The 18,501-nt window shown below is 39.2% G+C and overlaps 2 protein-coding genes and 1 pseudogene across 3 annotated transcripts; 2 read left to right on the top strand and 1 right to left on the bottom strand.

Moving 5' to 3' along the window:
- The first annotated feature begins 663 nt into the window (after positions 1-663).
- LOC122017217 (RNA demethylase ALKBH10B-like) lies at positions 664-5,341 on the top strand. 2 transcript variants are annotated; one of them, XM_042574773.1, is made up of 8 exons: positions 664-1,728; positions 1,986-2,105; positions 3,183-3,268; positions 3,396-3,513; positions 3,864-3,983; positions 4,058-4,170; positions 4,256-4,410; positions 4,506-5,341. In XM_042574773.1, exons 1-8 carry the CDS (start codon positions 1,146-1,148, stop codon positions 5,212-5,214), a joined length of 2,004 nt encoding a protein of 667 aa, XP_042430707.1. In that variant the 5' UTR covers positions 664-1,145; the 3' UTR covers positions 5,215-5,341. The 2 variants fall into 2 exon arrangements, with proteins under 2 accessions (XP_042430707.1, XP_042430706.1); XM_042574772.1 differs by having other exon boundaries at positions 665-1,728; positions 3,174-3,268.
- Positions 5,342-6,101: 760 nt separating this feature from the next.
- Positions 6,102-9,900, top strand: LOC122017219 (65-kDa microtubule-associated protein 6-like). Its single transcript, XM_042574776.1, has 11 exons — positions 6,102-6,717; positions 6,807-7,010; positions 7,188-7,439; positions 7,890-8,105; positions 8,181-8,336; positions 8,412-8,571; positions 8,665-8,816; positions 8,946-9,033; positions 9,105-9,178; positions 9,252-9,326; positions 9,406-9,900. Exons 1-11 carry the CDS (start codon positions 6,646-6,648, stop codon positions 9,703-9,705), a joined length of 1,749 nt encoding a protein of 582 aa, XP_042430710.1. The 5' UTR covers positions 6,102-6,645; the 3' UTR covers positions 9,706-9,900.
- Positions 9,901-10,450: 550 nt separating this feature from the next.
- LOC122014945 lies at positions 10,451-17,932 on the bottom strand (annotated as a pseudogene).
- Positions 17,933-18,501: the final 569 nt, after the last annotated feature.

Here is an 18,501-nt window from a genome sequence, read left to right as displayed (position 1 = left end):
TGATCTGATGGATGACGTCAGCCATTCTCTTTTTCACGGTAGCGAAGGAACGCAGTTCCAAGTGCTGCAAAAGCGAAATGGTTCATCCCAACGTTCCGCCGCACCAAACCTAAGATCATCACGAGAGAGATAAATGATGATAATTGAAAGGATAAGTGATGGGTGGGATGAGGTACACAAGATCCAAAGATTTATATTTCGACATCCCTATCGTTCGAAGGTAACCATCACTTACAATCTCGAATAACCCCGTGGAGTTGAATGCAATTCCAAGTGCTACAAAAGGCGAAATCATTCGTCCTCAGTGTCCTCGTCGCACCCAACCCAAGTCCATCACGAAGAAGATAAATCACGATAAGCGAAAGGGCAAGTGGTGGGTGAGATGAGATACACAGGATCCAGAGATTAAGCCTCGATATCTCTATAGTTCGACCATACGTTCTCCACTGCAAACATAACCATCATTTACTATCTCGGAAATCCTGTAAATGCTACAAAAATCGAAATCGCTCTTCTCCAGTGCTCCACTACATCCAATCTAAGGTCATAACGAGGGAGATAAAATACACTAATATGATATATACCGAGTCCAGAGATTTATACCCGGATATTTATATGATTCGACCCTGTATTTTCAACTGTAAATAAACGTAATCACCATTTACCCTCGAGAATCCTGTGGGGTGGAACGCAGTTCCAAGTGCACTTCTACGAGAGAGAGAGAGAGAGCGTGCACCGCAAGCCACCTCCATTGCTTCTGAAACCCTACTTGCCTCCCTTCCGTCCACTAGCCAGATCTCGATCTCTCTACTTGCCGAATTCGTTGTATCTTCCGATCGGATTCTCGAACTTTTCCCTTTCTCCGTGTTCTCTGATCTTATCCGGTCCAGAAATCTATTTTGAACTGGTGATTTCGTACATCTGATGTGTTTTTTCCGTCCTGATCGAGGTTAATTGCGCGATTTTTAGCTGCATTATTTTTTATTCTCCCCTCCGATCCGTTTGTTTCCAGGATCGGAGCGTGTGTTCAATTTTTTTCTTCTAGATTATTGCTCGGTATACTTCTTTGGACGAGATTTTTCTCTTGATTTTCGAGGTCAAGAGGTTGGATCTTTGGTTATGTGCTCGAATTAGAGGGCTTGGAGATGGCGGCGTTGTCGGGTAACTCGGTGGTGGTGTCGGTGGAGCCAATGCAGTTCCCGCTGAACGGCGGCCGCGGGAGCGAGGTGCCGCAGCAGTGGTTTGTGGACGAGAGGGATGGGCTCATCTCGTGGCTGCGGGGAGAGTTCGCGGCGGCTAACGCGATCATCGATGTGTTGATGGATCACATCAGGGTCACTGGCGAGCTAGGGGAGTATGACCACGTTGTCGGGTGCATCCACCAACGGCGGTTCTACTGGACAAACTTTCTCCACATGCAGCAATTTTTCCCTGTTACCGATGTGGGATACGCGCTGCAGCAGGTGATGGACTTGAGGCAGCTGAAGCAGAGGCAGAGGCATTCGTATGGCCAAAAGGACGGGAGGAAATCTGCATTTGGGCATAGGTATGGGCATCGATCTGATGGGGTTCGAGAGAGTCGTGTATCTCCTGCTTCCGGCACGGCTGTGTCTGAGAGTGGAACTGTGGAGCAGATGGTGGATAAATTAGACCACAGCAAGAACGTGAACCAGAACAATGTGCAGATGTCACATGCTACGAATTGTTTCCCTGTTGCTGGGAAGGATGGTGAGCTTCTGATTTCAGTTGACGAGTCTGTTGTGATAGTAATGTACAATCGAATAGCAGTTATATGGAAGTTCACTCTTTTTTCCCTGTTACTGAATAGCGCTTACACACAATCAACCTATAAGCCATAGCCACGGTTTTCATTAATAACTTTTATGCAAGAAACACTCACTTGGATTTTGCCTTCGTTAGAAGACTCGTATACTTATGAATGCTCAAGGATAACTATGATCTGACTCGCAATTAAATGTATTCAGGAAACTCACATAGCCTGGCGGAAAGTTGTTGCATGAAGGATGGAAGTAATCCAGCTGAGACCTGTGTTATTGAGTTGGAAGCTGCTTCTGGGTGTGGTAGTCAAGCCTCAAACAGTGGAGGTAGGCTCTTTTTTTTTTCTTCTATGTGCAACAAAAAAAACAGCATCTTGGAAATGGCATGCAACACCCTTATCCTTAAGAAGTTCAGCTAATTTTACATTATCTAAATTGAATTTTTGGGAAGTTCTCCTAATCACACATTTTATAAATGCATTTTTAAGGAAGCCTTGGTTATTATCATTGAAAATTGAAATGTGATGGCATGATAGGGATTACACACATATAGGTCAAGCATCCTTGTAACAAACTCACCTTTCTCCATAACATTGATATGGAATATCTGAAATTTTATTAACAAGGTCTTAGCTGCTAGTTCTTTTGTTAGTTGTACAATACTTTCAAACTCTATCATAGTTTTATAATCAAACATTCATGAGCCATTTGTAATAAGATTTTTACGCATGCTTCGAGTATATAGTGATCCCATCTATATTGTTAATGATATAAATATATAAATTGATAGCTTTACTATTAGCTCAAATTTTGAGATAAGTTAGGGAGGCAGGGATTTGAATCTCATCTGTGTCAAAGAAAAAACACAATTTAATCTAATCAGTTCATGCTTTGGGAAGTTGGGATCAATCAACTCAAGTACACTACCCACACATGATGGTTGTGTTAACCATCTAAATATATAAATTTGTTTTACTAATAGCTCGAATTTTGTGTAATTCTTAACATATACTAATAAATTAATCATCAAATAACCTTAGTTTGTTTACCAACAATCGCTTAAGGGTTAAAGTGGTTTGAGTCCATTAACAAACTATTGGGAAGGTGCTCCTGAATGAGGATTGTCTCATATCTAATATGGTGCAAGGACACTTTCGTGGTCAGACCAAAAAAAATTGGCTTACCTTGTTGGGCATGTGCTGGTTGATCTGCATATGGAAGATTTTACCTATTCCTGACAGTTAATATCTGTTTTCTTTTGTTTGATGTCCAATATTCAATCATTACTTATTTGCATTATGCCCTAGCAATGTGAGCACTTGGTTCTTTACCTTACTTTACTCTTTCTTTTACATTGGTTTAAATGTTTGGACACTTGAAATGATGCTGCTACAGATAACACAGTTATGACCTCAAATCAAGATAGAACTCAAAAAGTAATACCAGCGCCAAACGAATTTGTGGCCAAAGAAACATGTGACGGCATGATGGTAAGTTTTATATAAGAGGTAAAACAAAAACATTGCTGTAATTGCATCATATGATTGTTAGATTGAAATTTAATCTTTTAGGTTTATTATACAACTTGGTTATTAATTTCCATTATACAACTTGTAGGTCAATGTCGTTGAAGGGCTTAAACTTTATGAAAATTTTCTGGATAGCTCAGAGGTCACTAAATTTGTTTCATTAGCAAATGAAATGAGAGCTGCTGGCCACAGAGGAGAACTTTCAGGCAAGCATTGCTATAATCCATCTCCTTTTCTATTGGATACACAATTATAAATTTATAGTTATTATTAATAAATCATCATTCGGGAATTATTTATAGGTATATTCTTATGCATGACATTCTAGATCCTCAAACAATTAGTTAAACTAATCAGAATTATCTCTTTCCATGATTGATATTCTAGTGATATTCTAATTGAAAGGCACTATTTAAAGGTTTATGTATTGAGAAATTGTTCCATGATAGATCCATTTTAGATTATTGTTAATCCACTGAACTACTTGTTTTTCCTGTAAGATTTTCATAGCTGTATTGTTAGCTCTTCTCTTTAACATTTTTCCGATGTAAAGCAGGACAAACACTTGTTACCCTGAAAAGGCCAACAAAAGGACATGGAAGAGAGATGATTCAGCTAGGCATACCCACTAATGAAGGGCATATAGAAGATGAACATAGAACTCTGAACTATAAAGGTATTTGCTACTTGCCCGATATGTTTTCTTTGAATTTATACATATCCTTTGTCAACTTGAATACAATATTTTAGAGAGGAAGATAGAGGCCATTCCTAGCTCACTTCATAGTATCTTCGACTGCTTGTTTGAGCAGCAAGTTTTACCGGTCAAACCGGATTTTTGCATGATTGACTTTTTCAATGAGGTAAGGAAACTGTTTTTTTTTTGGTGCATGTGTGAATCTGTGAGAGCTCCTAATGTTCTTGGCTGACTTTTGTTCTCATGTGAAGGGGGATCATTCACAACCTCATACGTGGCCATCTTGGTTTGGTAGGCCAGTTTGTAATTTATTCTTGACCGATTGTGATGTAATATTCGGTAGAGCAGTGGGATCCAATCACAGAGGAGATTATGATGGTTCTCTGAAACTTCCTGTAATTGCAGGGTATGTTTCTACTTCACCAAGTTCCAAACTCAAGGCCATGTTATTAGCGTTGCCATCCTGTGTCATGTATGATAGTTCTCTTTGATCTATTCCAGGTCTCTTCTTGTCATGCAAGGGAAAAGTGCAGATCTAGCAAAACGTGCTATCCCCTCCCTTCGCAAGACACTGATATTACTAACCTTTGGAAAGTACCGGCCAAAGAAAACTCTTCTTCCATCAGAAGGCACGTTCTTCAGTTCATCTGCTGCAAATCCACTCTCAATCCCAACATCAGCTAGGCCTTCAAGCTTCTCCCGGTATCCATCAGCTCGGAAACCATATGGGATCATGCCTGCCAATGGCATTCTACATGCTCAGCAAGCCCCACAAATTATGCTATCTCCAAATGGTGTCCAACCACGCTTTGCAGCAGCTCCCATGGTGGCTTCTCCAGCTCTGCCATCAGGGCCTCCTGCAACTGTTGGGTGGGCGGCGGCATCTTCAATGAATGCAACTGGCCCTCGACCTCCTGTTCCCGGCACTGGAGTCTTCCTTCCCCCTGGATCTGTTCATATATACCCAATCCAGCACCTACCAGGAACACCGATTTCTGCCCAAACCATCTACGACAATAGATCTGAGAAGCCATCTAATAGTAATGCGTCTGATTGTTCCACAAATATTACCACTGATTTGTCTGAGCCTGTTCCCGAGTGCAATGGCGATGGGTGGTGCTTGGACACTGCTGCTGTTGCTCCTAACCAAGAACAGACCGATTCTGTTGAAAAAGCTGATGACAATCTTTCTGAAAGTGTTGCAAAATAAGCAGAGGGAGAACACTTTGTTTTGAGCCTTCGTAAGATAAATCAGAAAACTACATAGGGCTTTTGAACCAAATGTAGAGGGCGAGAGAAGAATTGGTAAGCAATTATCTTCACATTTTTTTTTGTCATACGTTAGGCCAAAAGCATTTCATTTTTGTAGGCTCTCTGCAGTCGTATACTCAGACTTAGTCATATACTTAAAATGCCTCTGAACCTGGACTAGTTACCACGGTACACAGAAAAGTCGACCTCGTTGGTTTTCAATGGCTAGCTTCTTTGGACGGTTAAAACAAGATTAAATTGACACTACAAAGCACAAAATGTTCATTAGTTATCAGCAATTCTAATAAAATAAAATGATAAATAAAAAACAATTGAAAAGTTTCAAGCAAGGCTGTTAAGATCTACGTAATCACAATGCTGGGGCCAAATGAAATTCTGAAGGGCGGTGAAAAACTGGCGTCTGAGTCGGAGTTGTTAAACCAGTGTGACACTGACGTACTACTCTCCTTCGAACAGAGAAACAACCACATCAGCCGGATTTGAAGATCAGGCTGCCTCGCCCAATCTCCATCGCCACTCGCCATCCACTTGGAACCGACCAATTATTTAAAAACCCATTCCTGATTCACATTTTAATTAAATTATAGCCTATTTGATTTATAAGAATTATTTCTCTAAATTATCAAGCGGTCCTATTTTTTTTATTGCAAAATTAAGTTCATCGTATTATTTTTTCCCCCTTTATTTTACTTTCTAAAACTTATCTATTTTAAAAAAGAAAAAACTAGAATGATTTTTAAGGAAAATCTTTTCTATCTTTGGTCATGCATATGTATAACAAATTATGGTTGCATGGTTCGCCTGCTGCTGTCGACGCAGAGATGATTACTCAACGACCGATGGCCGGAGTCCGCTAAAATACGGCGCAAGCAAACAAATGCAGGGGAGGATTAGCTTTCCGATCGCCGCCGGTGACATGACTCGTCGAAGTGAAAGCTCCACCCCCTCTGCCGGCGGTTGGAATGTCATCGATCATATCCATCCACCCCGGGCATTTCCAACTGCAGCTTATTTCAATAAAATAAAACGCCTTATGATCCTTAATCGCTCCATCTTCAAACTGCGCAATCCTTGATCGACAACATCTTCGCTGCTGCTGCTGCTGTTCCAGAATTTGACCAACCAAAGTACCATAAACTACGTTAAACTGCAGGATGCAGCTATAAAGATCCCCCCTTTTTTTGCTTCAATCTCGGCAAAATCTCGGTTGCTTTCTCCTGGCGACCATTTCCAGTTCGGGCATTAGCAAGCAAGCTTGTAAGGCAAGGTGAAGGGAAGCAGAAAAGTTGTTCCTTTCTGCGCAAGCAACGAGAGAGGAAGAAAGTTGGTGTTTTGGTCACTGATTGAGGCGCAAGGAAGGGAAGGCGGGATGGCGGCTCTAGGGTTAGGGTTAGAGGCGAAGAGTACCACCGGCTTTGGCGATTCCATCAGAGAGCTTCAGGTTCGTTCTCTTGGACCTTCTCGTTGGCGAAGATTGTAAATTTAGGGTTTTCCTGGTCTGCCAATGTTCATGCCAATTTGGCGGAACAGCAAATATGGACAGAGATCGGGGAAAGCGAGGAGGACATGGACAGCATGGTGTTGGAATTGGAGAGGGAGTGCAGGAAAATATACCAGAAGAAGATCGAAGAAGCTAGCAGAGCTAGGGCATTCCTTCACCAGTCAGTGGCGGCCAAAGAAGCAGAGGTTGCTTCTCTTGTGGCTGTTCTTGATGAACGCAATCTCCAGCGCAAGGTGCCATACCACTTTTTTTAGTAAAATTGCCACCATTGTTGTGCAATATGAGAATTTTACTACTCCTTTCTTTACATGTACAATAGCTAGAGATTTATCTATCACTTTGAAGAAGAAAAAAAACTTCTGGTATCAGTTTTACACTTAAATTCATAGCAGTTGACTGTTGTTGTGTAGATGGAGAAGTTGTCCCTGAAGGAGCTGCTTGCTTCAGTCGACCCTCTTTTGGAAAATTTGAGGGAAATGAGAGAGGAACGGCTGAGACAATTTGCAGAAGTGCTTTCACAGATTGAGAAGATTAAAGCAGAGATAGAAGGATTCAGTTACCCTCATCCTCCGACTAATGATGTTAAGATCAAACAAGATGACTTATCAGTTCGAAAACTCACCGAGTATCAGTTGCAACTAAAGGCCCTCCAGAAGGATAAGGTATGTTTCTTGCTCATCCAACTCCAGTTAGTCTAACTGGTTTTCTACACTCAGCATATGTTTAGTGTCTACCGGGTGATTCATCCTTAGAATTTAAAATTGTTAGTCATCGAAAACACATTTTGTCAGACATTAATCATAAGATATTACATTCAGATCTACTAGTACTGATTGTACTTATAAGTTGAGAAATCGAAGGATGTAAGAAGAAAGTTACAATTTCTTCATCTAACTATGCTTTAAGGTTACTTTCGCATGATTGTATACTTGTATGGATCTACTACAGGTCTTTTTGTTCGATATTTCTGAGGGTCACAAGCAGATTATTGTATCAAAGTGAAGAGTTAGTATTGTCGACTTGTGGCATAATGTGAATTCTATTGCAGTAGCTTAATAACTAATATGGGTTTGCATTCAAAAAAAATGATCTGATCAAAAACTCTTCTTCAGTCTGACCGCCTTCAGAAAGTTTTGGAGTTTGTAAATGAGATTTACTCTTTATGCGGTCTCCTTGAAGTGGATTTCCGAAAGACAGTTGACTCTGTGCACCCTAGCTTGCATGATAATGGTGGAAAACATTCCACAAACATTAGTGATTCCACACTCGAGGGGCTGTCTCAAACTGTCCTGAAGCTAGAAACTGAGAAGAAGATTCGAAAGGAGAAGGTTGATTACGACCTACATGCATAACTTTCAACATCTCTTGTTAAAATTGTTTGATGCGACCTCTTCGATTTGTAGCTATTTCAAGTGGCGGAATCACTGCTGGATCTGTGGAATCTGATGGAGACTCCTCATGAAGAGAAGAAATACTATAGAGAAACAGAAAGCATTGTGGGATCACTTGAACATGACATTGGATGCTCAGGCATCTACTCGCTTGAAACGATTGAGAAGGTTAGATTTGCTAGATCTATACTGACTGTTAATATCAAATGAAAAACAGTTTACCGAAAGTATAATTCTTAACAGATGGAAGGTGAAGTTGAGAGGCTCACAAACCTTAAAGCGACTAGAATGAGGGAACTTGTTCTGATTAGAAGGACAGAACTAGAAGAGATATGCAGAACTACACATATCGAACCTGATACGAGCACAGCACCAGAGAACGTCAGTGCACTGATAGATTCAGGTAACTGTATGGTGCACATATTCGAAGCTGTGCTGAGAGTGATAAACAACTTAAGGCATCATGTCACTCGTCTCAATTCTTGTTGGTGTCCAGGCATTGTGAATTCTTCTGAACTTCTTGCGAGCATCGAGATGCAAATTTCTAAAGCCAAAGAGGAAACCATTGTCAGGAAAGAAATCATGGATAGGGTAAACAAATGGCTCGTGGCATGTACTGAAGAGAACTGGCTCGAAGACTATGACCAGGTAGGTTAATTTCGATTGCTATAATTGGATTGTCAAACACCCTTTAGTTTTAGATCTTGTGTTGCATGCATCTTGAAAATCTTCACATCATCTATTTCTCAGTTGTCACTAAGTTCAAGTACATTGCAGGATCCAAACAAGTACATTGCTGGAAGAGGTTTCCACTTGAATCTAAAACGCGCAGAGAAGGCACGAGCGATTGTCAGCAAAATTCCAGGTAGACCTTCATAGGACTGATGCATTATCACTTTCTTTCATCTTGATTGAACTGTTTAGTGCTGTTTCCAGATATGGTGGACAAATTGATGAACAAGATATTCGTCTGGGAGAACGAAAGACAGATGCCTTTCTTGTATGATGGGGTAAAAGAAAATCTTGATTCATTGTCTGAGAGTTATGGAGTATCTGGTGATTTATCTGCTGTTAATTGTTTAGGTTTCACTGGTATCAATATTGGAAGAGTATAAACTATTGAGGCAACAGAAGGAAGAACTGAAAAGGCGATATCGAGTATGTATCATCTCTTACATCCTTTTTTCCCTCCCTTCGGAGTCTTTTGTTTTACTTGCGATACTGATTTTCTAAACAGGAGCAGAGAAAACTTCAAAACATGTTCCTCAAAGGTAAGGAAACAGTTTACGGGTCCAAATGGAGTTCAAGAAGGAACACCAATTTTAGAGGGAAGCCAAATGCAAATGGCTCCATGAACAGTGCAATCCCCGAGTTGTTTCTTCTCCATTCCCGTTCTCGCGATTCTGATGCATACTCCAAGGAGATACGGCATCTGTCCTGCACATCATTGAACTTCCCTCCGATGTCAAGGGAGGATACTGCATCTTTGTTCACATCCATTACAAGTTCTGAACCTGAGTCTCCACCTTTCACTTGAACTCTCAGGTTTGTGTCACTTGTTATTCATTTCACATGTTTCCTTTCCACATCTGCAAGTTTGTAATACCTTCCTTTCAGTTTCTTAGCCGCCGGGCCCTTTGATCTTTTTTGTTAAATGAAACTCGTTAACTAGATGTTCTGATACTCTGCGATATCAGTCATATGGAATAGATGTTGCTAGTAGATTTATATATGTAAAAGCTATAAATAAAAGATAAAATTTTACTTTGCGCGGGTAAAATATTTTTTAAAAATGGATAAAAACAAAGTGACAGTCATATTTTCAATGTTTTTCTTTGTGATAAATATTTGTTTTGCAATGTTCACGTTTTGTTTGTAACATACCATGTACTCAGGCATCATTATAGTACGCTCCCAAAGTTATGATGCGGCGGTAGGACATCCAAATTGTCACCTAGATATCTGCGGTTCAAACTCCAGTTATGACAAATTTATAGAAATTTTTTCTCCAAATGAAACACACAACTAAAAGATGCTGGACTCCTAAGCCTGGAGATGTTGAGACATCTTGCAGAATGCCTTGTGTTGCGGATGGTGTTCAAGCTCACTTGAACTTAAAATTAAACATTTTGATTCACGAACTATATTTTTTTTTTCCCATCAGCCACAATTTTATCTTTCATAAAATGCTAAAACCCTTTAAAAAGAAGGTAGTTTACATACAAACATTTTGCGTAGAACAGTACTACGGACGGCGATCTAAGCAAGGTAAGGCAAGAACCGATTATAAAGTGTCCAGATTTTGCAGCAAATACTAAACAAAAGTTGCATAACATGTTTGCAGAAATGCAGTCAAAACTTAAAGAAGGGCAAAAATTTTCATAGGCCTCAATAATAATCACATCATATACAACAGGACCTGGACGAAAGGGCATACCAGAGTGCAGCTCAACTACACCCTTTGACTCGAACACAAATGATAAAAGGAGCGAGTGAGTGATTACAACAAGACTCCACCGCGAAGAAGAGTCGGATCCTAATGTCACATGAAAAACTAAGCACAAAAAAAAAATGGAATTAGATATCGAACTTCCCCCACCTAGGCTTACCTGAGTAGCTCGTGGCAAGTTCCTCTGCTTTGCACGCGAAAGATCTGCTGCGACAACATTTACGTGCAGCGGAGGATAATACCGATGAGCATTTTCTCCGAGACTGACTGACCGAATGCAGCGTCCATCATGGATATCTCAAGATGATATTGGTTCGTAAGGATATGAAAGCCATGGATGGTTAAGTGCCTCTGAAGCACTTGATCGCTTCCTTGGATTCACTTCAAGGAGGTGCGCGACAAAATCAATGAAGCCTTGATCACCCATCGGCAGGCGGTGGCGCAGTGATGTTTTCTTTGGGATCAAATATTCTAGCCTGTTGGTTTCCTGAAAAGGAAATGTAATTGAGGATCAGGGATTCGAGCAACACTTCTCTTCCATGCTTCAAATTTTTTATTTTATTTTTTTAAGAAAAGGAGCATTGGAGAGGGTACTAGCCACCTTCGCCGCAATAAGATAATACAATAGCATCTAATTATGTGTCTACGAATAGTAGCAAAAAATAAGGATGGCAAAAAGGCGAGAATAGAAAGGATGTGGAATTAGTTAATGGCACAAGTCCAATTTTTGCAGAGCATGGGTCATTTATTTGTTCTTTCTGATAATCATAAAAATGATATGACTTTTGTTGTAATTTAAAATGCATCCTTACCAGTTTATAGAAAGACAGCACAAGATTGGAAAGTTGCTTTTAACATAGATTAAATATCGGAGGCTCAAACCTGGTTCTTCTCGTATAACATGTGGTTCTTTGTAAAATATTTGTATGTATCATGTCCCTTCGCAAGCATTCCTTGATCAATGGGACCAATGATGCCGATAACACGTGCTAGTAACGTTGCAGGAGAGTCATTTTGAAAGAGAACCTGCAGAAGTAGGAATTCATTTAATGACAAAGTAGAAGAGCATTGTTGTTATGAATAATGGCATCTTGAAAAAACAGCACAATCTGTTAATATAATCTTAGGAAAAGATTAATACTAGGAGAAGGCAAAAAAAAAAATAGAAGATAAAAACAGTATCTCTAATTTGGCCGCATGATTTATCCATATGACATGGAATTGATTGGACAAATAAGAAAAACAAAAAAATAAAAATGTTGTATAACATTTTTTAGTCATGAAACTTACATTTCCAGTGCAAAGTTCGGCCAAGATGCATCCAAGCGACCAAATGTCTATCTTTTTATCATATGGGAGACCTAGAATAACCTCAGGTGCACGATATGATCGTGATTGTACATAGGAACATAAATTATCTGTTTCAAAACAACTACTGCCAAGATCAATGACCTTAACTTCACACCTACTGTAGCTCTTCACCAATATATTTTCAGGCTTCAAGTCACAATGAATAAGGCCAAGGCCATGCAAAAACTGAAGTGCCTCGAGGCATTGAATTGTAATGGACTGCAAAAAAAATTATGTAAATCATAAGCTAAAACTTCTATCAAATAACAAGCAAAAATCATGAGCATGGGCAATGGTATGGAGCATGTAACCTGAAGCCTAGGCATTGTAAAATAAACCTCGCCTCCAGATTCTCTATTGAACTTGTGGAATTCATATAAGTTGGCTTTGAGAAGTTCACAAACTATCAACAAGTGTTCCTACACATGTCAAAATTATCAATCAGAAACAACGGAATAGCTATGGGAATAAAGAAAAAGCAAACCAAAGTTATTGCATGAAACCATCTTAAGCTAATTCCATTCTAATAACTTCCTAATTCTCACAAGTAGCTGAATGATGAAAGGAAAGGTGTGTTTATGGTTATTAGAAAGGATAGTTTACTAGTTAGGGCATTATGCATTCCAAGATTTGTCGAACAAGGAAAAATTAATAATGAGCATACTTAAATTCTGAGTCTACATTATTTGCCTTTGGGTTTTGTGCTCGTGGTGGTGACAGATTCCAAATTGCTCTCTAATTTAGAAACATGTCTACATACTTCAACTTTACAGCACGATGAGATATGCACACCTGTTAGACTTGAATACTCTCATCCTTGCTCTTAAATCCATATAATAATAATTCTTTGGGACATGTAATCCTTCTGCATCCATTTTTTTTTTTTTGCTTTATTTTCTTTTTCTCCTACAGGTAAATGCATGAGTGCTGCAAATGCCAAACAGGTAGCCTAACCATTAAGAAATTTCCAAGGTCCTGATGCATGCAGAGATATACAACTAACAAGGCAGCAATGTAATCAAATACTTTTCAAGATATTATTTTATTTCCTGGAGAACAAGCCATTTCAAATCAGAATAAGGCCTTAAGGACCTTCATTTTAAATTACTAATCCTATAATACATTATTCATAATTTTGAACTTTCCCTAGCTACCTTTTTGTTCATTCTGAGCTTTTTTTGAAATTTCTCTTTCAAAGCAATTCAAGCATTCATAGATAAGAAAAGAACTATTTTGAATTTAACTAATCTTTTGTATAAAAATAAGGAAACAGAGTAAATGGGCAAAAAATGAGTAAGAATAAGAATAAGAATAATGGATGATCAAAATGTAAGTATATATTCACCTGATAATAGAAATAATCATAGAGACGTAAAATATGATACTTGTCAGCAGGGTCATGCTTGTTAACAAATTTCAGAAGCTTGATTTCATCAAGGCTCTGATCAAAGAAATCTTTGTTATTCTTGATAATTTTAACACAGACATCCATGCCAGTATGCAAATCATGTGCCTGAATAGCTTTGCTAAATGCAGCAGAACCCAAGTATTCAGTTACATGATAACGTCCAGCAATAACAGAATTCAGAACCACATGAAAATTTTTGTCCTCTTCAAAGCCAGTTCTGTAAGTGACATGAACAGGAAAAACTGAAAGTTAGAACATAAAAGTGTTTCTAAAAATGACAGAAACCCTCAAACATTTGTTTTTGTAAGCAGTTAGTTGTGGATCATTAGCACGAAAAGATTGAGGAAAGAGGAACAAATACGAATGACTTATCATTCAAACAGAATATTGCAAAAAACAATGTCAAGGATAAGCATGCCTGTTTTTCCTATGAACTATCTTAAGATAGAAAGTCTCGAATTCTTCCTCCTGAGCTTTTATCTGTCTTAGTTGTTCTTGCAGTGCAGCTACTTCTTCATCTTCTAACGCTGCTCCAGGGTCTTCTTCCTTTATCTCATTTGCTTCATAGTGCCTTTTCCTGATATTGTTTGTTTCATCATAACCATAATCTGACGCTGATGATGCACTTGAGTTCTGTGATCTGATGGCATCAGAAGTCTTCCCATCTCTGGAGCTCCTTACAGGAGATGAATCACTGCTTTTTCTCCTCCAAGTAACAAGGGCATCCTCTGAAACTAGACCATTTGCACACTCATCAAAAGATTTAACAGCATCACCAGATTTTCCTGAACATAGTGTTTTGTTAGAATCAACCTCCAACATACTTGCAGTTTTATAAGGCTGGAAAGAGAAGGCACCATCAGCACTCACTCCTGGCAGGCTTAAATCCTTTTTATATGCCCAAATGTAGCTATCTCGTTTATTTTCCTTCATCTTTTCCTTCTTTAACTTATTCAAATCACTACTGGTTGTACCACCTTGAGGATGTCTTATACCAAACTCTGTAACATTATGATCAGGAAAGAATTCCATGTCCCCTTCACTGCTTCCTCCAACCAAGCTCTCCCGTACTTCACTGCCTATATCAGCAGCATCACTATTAATGCCCACACCAACTGACCTGACTGAACCATGTTGATCATCTTCTATAAGAGAGTTTCTCTGGTGGCTCCGTCCAACCTCAATTGACCTCATGGTGTGTTCCTTTCTCATTATCACTTGGATAGTCGATTTCATGTGCCAGAAACCAGGTTTCATCTTCAATTGGTTGTCTCATGTAGCCTATATCATCATCATCTTCATACTCATCAGAATCCCAATACTCGTTTGGATAGTCAATAGAATCATCACCAAAGGTTGCAATACCAGATACTAAATCAGAAGTATCCTCAGCAATTCCTTGACTTACAGAAAGCCAACTACTTCCAATTGTTCGCCTGCCACCTGTATTAAAATTTCACAGCTTATAAAACATTGGCTTATGCAGATACATGTATAAATCAACTGCACTCTGCGGGACATAGGCTAAGAACAGACCATCGAGCATGGACAATGACAGACACTAGCAAGCAAACATTGAAGATATAGTTAAATCCAGGGTGAACCGATACTTTGTCGAACACAAACCCCAGGGCCAACTTAAAAGAATAAGGTTAAAGATTCAGCTAAACCGTTATATCTCACCAATGAATCCAAATTCAATAGAACAAAAAAGTAAGAATTTTAAAAAAAAAAACAAAAACAGGATCTAGAAATTTGTGGGACCATAGATATATAATGATGTGATTGAGTATACCAAATACCAAAGAGTGAACAACGTAGGAAAATATCACAGTGGAAAGGCATTTTCTGTTGGAGAAGCCAAATTTATTGTTTCAAAAGGTTGTATGACATATAATTGGAGTCTGGGCCATCCATGAAGTTCCCATATTTGGTACAAGTAATATGCTTGAAGTTGGCTAAAGCTTACAGATTTCTGATTAATAATGGAATGCCTGGAAGGCTGGAACAATTGGCTAAAGAGATGGTTTTATGAATTTAAAGTAAATAGTTGAGGTACATGCATTAGATGTACTCTTAACAATTAAATAAACAATAGCCCACAGAAGTACTGCCAGCAATCGGCATGGTTTCAAAGGCAGTGAAAGAATACAATTAGAAATAGACTAACCTAGAGAAGCCTATTTCGACTGCATAAAGTGAAGGAAACATATTGACATGCATAAACAATAATCTTTGGCAGCCAAATATTTCTTAATCAGCAGGAACTTAAAATCAAAAGCCATTGATCCAGTGGCTTGTCTGAAATATAGGCTCATTATCCAAAGAGAAAACTAGCAAGCACATGACATGATCATACTCACATCTTAAGACCAGGAAAAAAAAATTCCGCTGTGTACAATATACATTAGTCAATTCATAGACTGACCACACAATTCCTTTCACAGTTCTGGTATTGAAACTGGCAATATTATGAACAATTAAACGGATACAACTTTCAAATCAAATCGGTAGACAAATAGAAGTCCCAAATTCAACCATCAAATACATTAATTGGTCTTAAATTTTGTGTAGCTTTACTAAGCAAATAGGTTTAATTCTGTTCTTACAAATCATCAGAAACATTGTATCAGATTTTCTATTACTTAGAACACTGATAATAAAATTTATTAAATGAATTGAGGACTAATAGTTTCATATATGTCGAGGTGAAATGAAAATGCAATGATCATGTCATGATCCATCGCTAAGAGACTGGCTATATATTGTACCCTTATTTTTTGCAGGAACATATTGATTTATTGAGCTAAATTTAACAGTTAAAATCCATAACTAGAACACAGTTATAGCATACCTGACGAGTTGATCTCCTGCCCAACAGGTACATCGAGGAAGGATCCTATCATAAAGGTACTGTCAGCATTGGATACCTTCATTCCCGATCCATGCTGACCAGCCTTTTCCACCAACTGAGTACTGAGTAACTTGTCTTCGGACTTAAGTCTTACAGGAGGCAACTTAGGTAATTCATCCCGGTGATTCTCACCGATAGCTGGTAAATCAAAACTCTTCCAACCATTAGTTACAGCATTTTCTTCGGACTTAACCAAGAAGTATGATCCGCTGAACTCATCTAGTTGTTCTTTTCTTGATTCATTGTTGCTGCCATCTTTATGCTTAAACTCATTTTTTTCATTAGGAAGTCCACTACAACTGGATGAGGTTGTGTCCATGGGAAATGGAAAAACTGTCTTCACAGAGCATCCCTTGAATGAGTCTTCAGCTTTCACCCACAGGTCATTGACAAAATGGTCTTGAGAATAAGCATTTTTGTCCTTATAATCACTAGGCTGCCTGATCTCAGGTTTCACTTCAAGCACAGCTTTATCTCTGTCCTTGGCATAAGAAGTTCGCTGCTCTGCTTGCTGATCAGGTTCAGTACCAACAGCACGATCTCTTTTCTCAGACACAAAAGTAATGCGCCGATGCTTTGGTTCTTCTGGTATCAAGAGGTCAGCAAAATGGTTGACAATTGCACCCGAGTCTTTAGAAAGTAAATCAGAATTACTAGCACTGGAACCAAAATTCAAAGGATAAAGATCTACAGAGTCACTGTTCCTGTCCTGACCAAAACCACGACCTTTCTTATTGTTGAATCCATTACCAGACCCTCCTACTTCAATTTCCTTGACAATGCACTCCTTCGAGGTCTCAGGCCGATGATTGTTTGAGTTTTGCTGCCTAGCACTACCAACTTCTCCAGCATTTCTTCCCACTTCTTCTTTTTCCACGGAAAGATGTTTTTGAAGGAACCCATTCAAGTCTGGCCGCGCATTCAGCTCCCCCCGCAAAGCAGCCTCTGCATTGGTAAACCGATTCTTCCTCAGAAATTCCAACACCACGTCCACCGAGTCCACCATCTCCCGAAGGGAAGAGACCACCACCGAAGCTATAAAAGAAACTCCAAATGAGCCTGCAAATCGAAACGAGGTGAGACGGAAGTAGATTTATTTCCTCTTCCTTGCTCGTGATTTCCCTTTGCACTAAATAAAAAGGGAACCTTTGGCACCGAGCAACGCCATTTAAATAACAACGAGACGCGAAACCCTAGAACAAGCTGTCAAACACACAATTTTGCTTCGAAATAAAAACGACCGGCAAGTACCGCGGCCAATCCACCTCGGTACCGGACATATGAACAAACCCTAGCGGCCCACTCCGCAGCCCTACTCAAATACGAGGACAAACGAAAGAGGGAGAAAAAAAAAAGAGAGACTTCGAGCGGGAGAGGGAGAGCTAGGAACGAAGAGACTCACGGATCGAGAAAACAACAGAGACGAGGAGGGGGTATGCGGGCCGCGGCAACCTCCGGCGGCAGTACAGCGACGAGAAGAAGCGGTGCCTAGGCGTGGGGCAGCAGCGGGATCCGGCGAAGTCAAGAGCGGAGGAAGCGGAGGGAGAAAGGACAGAGGAAGGACAGCATTGGTCGAGAACGACGTGATTGGATTTCGATTCGGTTTCGAGGGTTTGGATTTGGATTGGATTCGATTCGGTTGGAGGGTTTGGTGGTATAATTGCCGATCCAGCATCAGCGCTGGCAACTAAAATATTAAACTCCCATATTACTAAATTTTATATATATATATATATTAGCGTGTGTGAGTTTATGGTTCGCAACGAACATGGTTCCTTACCTTATTTAACGAAGAATATACTTTATCAAGATAATTTTAGATAAAAGATAAACAAATAGGTTGGCAACGAACATGGTTCCTTACCTTATTTGACAAAGAATATACTGTATCATGATAATTTTAGATAAAAGGATAAACAAATAAAAAAAGATTTCACTTTTTTTTTTTGACAAAATCAAATTAGGCGTTTTTAGTAGGGATGACAAATCATTTTGTTTCTATATAAATTCATATTTATACGCTGGAGTAGTCTCCGTTTAACCTATTGATGTAAAAATATGATAATTTACTCATAGTCGGTCTTATAGTATCACCAAGGAAGATAAATTAGGTATTGAATAGTCCACTGAGTAGCAGAGTTATTTTTCATAATCACAACTTTAACTATTGCCCATTATATAAGTTTAACACTTTAAGACTAATTCAACTATG

This window comes from Zingiber officinale, chromosome 8B (genome assembly GCF_018446385.1).
Source record: "Zingiber officinale cultivar Zhangliang chromosome 8B, Zo_v1.1, whole genome shotgun sequence".
Taxonomy (NCBI): domain Eukaryota; kingdom Viridiplantae; phylum Streptophyta; class Magnoliopsida; order Zingiberales; family Zingiberaceae; genus Zingiber; species Zingiber officinale.
The sequence above is the reverse complement of the archived record's forward strand: the minus strand, read 5'-3'. Positions and strand labels throughout refer to the sequence as shown.

Bases quoted from the DNA above. Each gene is read 5' to 3' on its own strand.
- LOC122017217 (XM_042574772.1), top strand. From the start codon at position 1,146: ATGGCGGCGTTGTCGGGTAACTCGGTGGTGGTGTCGGTGGAGCCAATG. The intron at 3,269-3,395 runs GTAAGTTTTATA...TACAACTTGTAG, and splicing joins AAACATGTGACGGCATGATG to GTCAATGTCGTTGAAGGGCT. The intron at 3,984-4,057 runs GTATTTGCTACT...ACAATATTTTAG, and splicing joins TAGAACTCTGAACTATAAAG to AGAGGAAGATAGAGGCCATT.
- LOC122017219 (XM_042574776.1), top strand. From the start codon at position 6,646: ATGGCGGCTCTAGGGTTAGGGTTAGAGGCGAAGAGTACCACCGGCTTT. The intron at 8,337-8,411 runs GTTAGATTTGCT...AATTCTTAACAG, and splicing joins CGCTTGAAACGATTGAGAAG to ATGGAAGGTGAAGTTGAGAG. The intron at 9,034-9,104 runs GTAGACCTTCAT...TGCTGTTTCCAG, and splicing joins GATTGTCAGCAAAATTCCAG to ATATGGTGGACAAATTGATG.